The sequence below is a fragment of the Sinocyclocheilus anshuiensis genome, unplaced genomic scaffold, assembly GCF_001515605.1.
Source record: "Sinocyclocheilus anshuiensis isolate Anshui unplaced genomic scaffold, SAMN03320099.WGS_v1.1 scaffold88, whole genome shotgun sequence".
Classification (NCBI taxonomy): Eukaryota; Metazoa; Chordata; class Actinopteri; order Cypriniformes; family Cyprinidae; genus Sinocyclocheilus; species Sinocyclocheilus anshuiensis.
In genome coordinates this window covers 850,876-857,471 of record NW_015555728.1, presented here as the reverse complement: position 1 = coordinate 857,471, position 6,596 = coordinate 850,876, and the positions used below count along the sequence as shown (strand labels likewise).

Genomic DNA, 6,596 nt, shown 5'->3' with positions numbered 1-6,596 from the left:
ATATATATATATATATATATTAGTAGAAAATATATATTTAGTTGTACTTTAATGTTTATTTTTGGTAAAGTACCAGCTAATGGTGCTATATAAAGTACCAAATACACCAAATAATGTTCTTTTTAGCAGCATCATATGACCCCTTTAAAGAGCGCCCAAAATGTTGAGACTTGGTCTCTCGGTAGGCTGAATGAGTGAGTGAGCTACTATAGTGCCACGAACAAATCAACACCTGTAAAGTATATATTTTTGGAGTATGTTTTCTTTTGTGTTGGTAGGATATACTTTTTTGTTACTTTGTTTTTTTTTTTCCTTCAGCACTTGTAAATACTTTGCACTTTGTGGTTGTTTCACGCTACTTCACTGTAAATAAACACCACCATTGCACCATAGTGCATCTGTAAGTCGGACCATTTTACTTTTTTGAATAACATCTCGGACAGTTCTATGTCCAGAAGGTGGGCAGTCAAACCCACTTTTCTACTATATATATACTGTGTGTGTATATATATATATATATATATATATATATATACACACATGAATATATATATATTCATGTATAAATACTATGTATAAAAATGTATATAGTGTAATAGTTAAAATATTATCTGGAAAATATTTACTTTTTATAAAGTTTAATCAGATATATTTAATAACATTTTTCACAAAACTATATGCAGTTTCTTACTGTTTAAAATGAATGCTGTCAATAGAATAAAATAATTACAATTGATTTCATGATTTCTCACCAGACTTTATTAAAATTGGTGAATGTAAATAATCATATATTTTATCATCTTAAGTGTGCAGCCGTTAAAATAAGTTTGTTAAAACAAACAACAGTGCACTATCTTGTTGCTTTATTGCAGGGGGGATTTTTAATGTCATTAATAGGATTTTTCAAAAATGCCTGACGAATGTCGATAGACCAAAACTATTCAATATTCACATTTTTGCAGCTACAGCAGGAAGCAAGATGACCTCTCCTTTATCTGTTTTATTACTTATTATCACCATTAAAGTATGCAAGGAGTGTTTATTTATAAGACTATACGTCTACAATGGGAGTGTCAAAGGAAACACTATCAAGTTTGTGGTGGTTGGGCCTTCAGAGTTTAAGCTCTATTTTTTTCAGTTCTTCTTTGTACTAAAATGGACTTTGCTGCAAGCAAAGCTGTCTTTGGGGCCTGCTCCAGTTTTAGTGTGAGCGGTTTACTAATGACAGTCCTAAGTTCATGCAGCGTTAAGAACTTCGTTCTTGCAGAAATGAGGACTTTGGGGGTTTGTGGCAGAGCCTGTTTTAGGGAACAGCCCTATAAAATACCATACTCAGAAATCGGTCTCAGACTGCTTTCAGAATCCACCCATGCCACAGTGCAACAGTTTCAGTTTAATCAATTTTCTCTCCATTCTTCCCACAGTCATAACACAGCCCACCTCCTCCTACTCCCCCATCCCTGTGGCTCAGGGCAGTGACGAGGGCAAGAGTCCAGAATCCTCCAAACCTAAGAAAAATAGATGCTTTACCTGCCGTAAAAGAGTCGGCCTAACAGGTGAGGCTCATTGATTTGTCATTCTGATATTAGTGTGATATATGTGTGTGTCTATGAACAGAGGTCTTATGTTTTCTTTTGTTTTACAGGTTTTGACTGTCGATGTGGTAATCTGTTCTGTGGAATTCACCGGTACTCAGACAAGCACAACTGCACGTACGATTACAAGGCTGAAGCTGCTGCGAAGATCCGAAAGGAGAATCCCGTAGTGGTGGCTGATAAGATCCAGAGAATATAAGCTTTACCCGATTTCTCCAAGAACATTGGTGGATAAAATGGACGACTTGAAAAACGGACTTGTGTTTTTCCATCACCTTAAAAAGAAAACGAGAGAACTGTTCCGTCTGAGGCTCATGCATGAACGATCTTGACAGATTTGGGTTGTCTAATAGGTATTAATTTCTTTCCGTTTTGTTTTTTGTCCTCTCCGTGGCGTTTAATGCTAGTTATTCTCGCATATGCTTTTGTTTACTAAAGCATAGGACACCTTTCAGGAAATTTTAGCTTTTATTATTATTTTATTTTTTTTTTGCCTGTTCCCTCCCTCATGCAATGAGAGTGGCAGATACTCAGTGCCAAAATGTGGCCGTGTAGTTTCTGAGTAAGTAGGTTTCAGCCTTTGACTTATCATGAATGACGCTGGATTTTTAAGAGGTGTGTCAAAGCTCTACCCGGTGATGTGTGCAGCATGTATTGGTCTGTTAAACTGCAGTTTGTCATTACTGTCTGTTCTAGCAAAACCAGTTGGAACGTGAGGCCGCCCAGTTAATACCGTTTATTTTGAATAATTTTAGAATGTGAACTTGCTACTGTGACATCATACCTTTTCTTTGTTTTTGAATGAAAGGTTGAGATTCATCAGAATTCTTTTTTTCATTATTCGTCTGTTGTAGACAACTCTTTTCCCACATTCTAGAACCAATAACATCCATTCTGCGTTTTAGAGTTTCAGATGCCTGGGAGTTTTATTTGTGTTAATTATGTGTGACTTTTTGATGACTGTTTCCGTGTGAGCGTACTTGTGCGCACGAGGGAAATTTGCGCACAAGCCCTTCTTCCTGTTGTCAAAGCAAGATGAGCTAACCCGCCTTTAGTCAGTGCATTCATAACACCGCAATAGTATAGGCATAAAGTCAGACCTGATTCTGTGAAACATTGTTCTTTTTGTTTGTTTTAAAATGCACCCACAATGCACCTGTCATTTTTGTGTGTCTGCATATGTTAATGTAAGCGAGTCCGAGTGCATGTATTGTGTGTATAAATGTCTTTTCGTCTGTAGGGAGTGAGGTTTCCTAAAAAGAAAAAAAGAAAAAAAGATGTATCTGTTGAGAGTATGTATCTGTTTGAGGTTTAATTTCAGCCTTTAGTTATATTCAAATTTGTATGAAAAAAAACTTACTGTGTTCACATTTATGTATTGCATTTAATCCTTTTACCTGGCATTAAAGAAAAAAGTATTGTAAATAAAAATATACAGAGAGAAAATATACAGTCATGTTGTTCTGTTGCCATTTTGGGGGAAATTCCATGACGTCATGCAGTTAATTGTTTTTAAGTGAGTAGTTTGTAGGCGTTCTTGTACTGAATAACACACAGCAGAAGGCCCAAATTGTAGATTTCCTGACAGCCGAATGATTTTTCAGATGTCGTTTGTTTCGCACACCTGTCCCGGCTGCTGACGCAAAGACATCCTGTTTTCACGGCAGCTGTCCTGACCACCTTTAGCACTTCTGTACTCGCAACCAAAGCAGATTTGACAATCCTGCCAGACAGCTGGAGACGGTGTGTCACCCTCTAAGGAATGACAACAGCTGGTGTGTACCCTCAGTATCACCCTCAATCAAGCACGCAGGATATTCAGATATACTTTTCCTGTCTTGTCTTCAAAGTACATCTCTGTCCCTTAAAGGAAAATCCTTTTGTATCACCGTCCAGTCATTTGGTGTTATTGTCATACTCTTGACTAGTCAGCGTCTGCGGCCCGCTCTCTGTATTTGTACAGAGGGGGCTGGGCGTTAAGCCGGTCTGGGTGGATGACATTGCAGTGACGGGTGGTGACAGATGTTGAGGGCAGATGCCTATGCCACAGAATGTAGGCAGGCGTCAGAGGGAGGGGCAACCAAGGATACAAAGAGGTATATTGAGGCATAGTTGAACAGGAGAGCTGATCGGAAAAACAGTGTGGCTTAGAACTCTGTATCACAAGTAAAAGTAATGACCTGTGGCTGCATTAAAGGCAGGACATAGAAATTGTTCAGCAGGGGAGCAGATGGGGTCTCACACAGAGTTCAGCTTGTTCTTCCCACATTAAACCTTGTGTGAGTTACAGGCTGTAAATTGGCTTCTCAGTCATGAGTTCGGCTGAGGAGAAGAGGGCATGGCTCACAACCATGAGACAGGAGTTTAAAGAAAGAGTTTTAAAGGAATGAAACGTGAATGGGCATCATGGTTATAAGAAGGAAAATGTAGGTTTTGGGAAATCTTGAGAGGGAGGTGAAAATACTTAAAACGGGAAGGAAATGTAATATTTATTTATTTTCAGAATTTTTGTAAAACTAATTTTTTAAGTAGTTTTAAAATCATTTAAATTTGTTGAAAAGCTTTAAACTGACTAATAATGAATTCAATCAAAAAATAAACAATTAAAAAAAATAATAAAATTGTTTACCTGTATGTCATTAAGTGGCATCAAAGAACCGTGAACATGTGAATACGAGGTTAAATTATTGAAATTATTATTATTAAATTATTAAAATCTCAGGGTGTACTTCAAGAAAATATTTTAGGCCAAAAGGGGTTCAGATGACAAAAAAAGTTTAGGAATCCCTGATTTAAATGGTCCTGTAAATGACAAGTAAAAAAAATATTAAGGAATAAAAATATAACATATATTACAAAACTATTAATCGACAATTACAAATAAATGTAAAAGGTATATTGATTGCTAATAAAAATGCTCACTGCAAAAAGAGATTTTCTTAATCAGTATTTTGTCTCGTTTTCCAGTATAAATACCTAAACATTCTTAAATCAAGAAACATTTACTTGTGATGAAAAATGACCTATGATATTAAACCTTGTTTTCTGAAAAATGTAATATATTGTTAACTAAGTTTATGCTTAAAATAAGAAGAAAAAATCTGCCAGTGAAGTAAGAAAAACAGATTTTCACTTTGAAATAAGTCTATTTCTTACCCCATTGGCATGTTTTCTTTTTTCAAGTTTAAAATCCTGAAATGATAAATGTGCCATTTCTGCTCAATTTCAGAATGTTTCCACAGTTCCATCTTGAATTTCTCCATTCAAAGTGATAGAAAAAGTGTGAAGATAATTTTAAGGTAGCAAACTTAGCTTTTCAGTTTTAGTGAGGTTAGTTTTTGCTGTTGTTGTATGTATTTATTTATTTTAAAACTGTGTACAATGAACTAGAACGGCCGGTGTAACCAGATTATGACAGATGCAGTGAATTTGGGCAGTGAGTTCCACCCCTGATCTCACACAATCTCTCTCGACCTAACAATACAACGCACAAGTAAACACTCCAATCCGACACAATTCTCAGTTCATAGGAAACTCCAAATTTAAATGTTTTCCCTTTCTCAACTTTACCGTAATGTTCCCGCCTGTTTCGTGTGTACCGAGCTTTTGTTCCTCGAGGCATAGCCATGAAGATGGTGATCAGTTAACAGTACAGAGTAAAATCACCCTTTAACTTGTGTGTCTGGGTGTGGCTCACAAAGCTGCTTGTGTAGGCTACCTCAGGAAGTTCATTCAGTCAGTCAGTCAGATTACATGAAGAGAGGGGATTATGACAGGTATGGGAACCTCTTTGACTCATTGAATTTTTTTGAATTAGAGTCAATCATCTTCCTACACCATATTAAACTATTTTATGGTCAAAATGATTGGTCAGATAAGATTGACTGTGTTGTTAAGTGCTTATGTATGCCTGTCACAAATATTTAATGTACCATGTGTGGCCTAGCCAGGAAACTCCCAGCCAGACTGATCCAGCTCTGTTTGATTCAGCAATTCTGAGAGGCGGCAGGAAGGGGGCGGGGTTTAGATGGTATTATTACGTCACTGCATATGACACAGGCTCACCTCATTCTCCATTCACATGCTTCCACCGCGTCCATGTGCGAGGCTCCGCCCACTCACATGCGCTTTACTCATGCCTCTGTCTCATTGTCAGCGCGTTCGTCTCTCTCCCAACTGTGTGCCTCTTTGTCTTTCACTCCCATGTTTATACGCTCTCCTTCACTTCTGCTTCTCTCTCGCTCTGAGACACTTATGCTGTTTGCTAGATGTCTGTGGTTCAAGCCCTTGTGCTAGAGCGCAAAAGCAGACCGTTTTGAGGTTCATTTCATTTTGCTATTATTTTTGTATTTAAAGGGATAGCTCACCCAAAAATGTGAATTTGATGAAAATGTACTCATCCTCAGGCCACCCGAGATGTAGATGAGTTTGTCTCTTTATCAGAATAGATTTGGAAAATTTTAGCATTAAGTCGCTTGCTCACCAATAGATCCTCTGCAGTGTCAGAATAAGAGTCCAAACAGCGCATAAAAACATCACAAAAATCCACAGGTAATCTTCATGACTCCAGTCCAGTCCATCAGTTAACATCTTGTGAAGTGAAAAGCTGCAGAGTAAGAAACAAAACCATCATTAAGATGTTTTTAACTCCAAGCCATTTCGTCCAGCTAAAATAACGTTCCATGATACATAATATTGCTTTCTCCAGTGAAAAGTCATCTAGTCTGAATCAGAGAGAAATATGCACAGGTCAAGCATTGTTTACAAGCACAAACAAGTCCAAAACATTTCCAAGTGATGTATTTCTCTAAATCGGTTCCAATGAAGAAACAAACTCTTTTTGGGTGAACTATTCCTTTAATAAGATTTGATGAATCAAAAAGGACAAAAAAAAAAAAAAAGAGTGCCAAGCATCCCACAGGTGGGACGAACTATTCCTTTAATAAGATTTGATGAATCAAAAGGAAAAAAAAAAAAAAAAAAGAGTGCCAAGCATCCCAC

The 6,596-nt window shown here is 37.2% G+C and overlaps 1 protein-coding gene across 2 annotated transcripts in view; it reads left to right on the top strand.

The window, feature by feature from the left end:
- LOC107672769 (AN1-type zinc finger protein 5-like) overlaps positions 1-2,871 on the top strand; it is a 7,889-nt gene extending 5,018 nt beyond the window's left edge. For both annotated transcript variants that reach the window (XM_016466117.1, XM_016466118.1), the window contains exons 5-6: positions 1,425-1,556; positions 1,646-2,871. In XM_016466117.1, the coding sequence (XP_016321603.1) occupies positions 1,425-1,556; positions 1,646-1,794 (281 nt within the window). In that variant the 3' untranslated portion in view covers positions 1,795-2,871. The remainder of the gene's footprint in view (positions 1-1,424; positions 1,557-1,645) is intronic.
- The last annotated feature ends 3,725 nt before the right edge of the window (positions 2,872-6,596 follow it).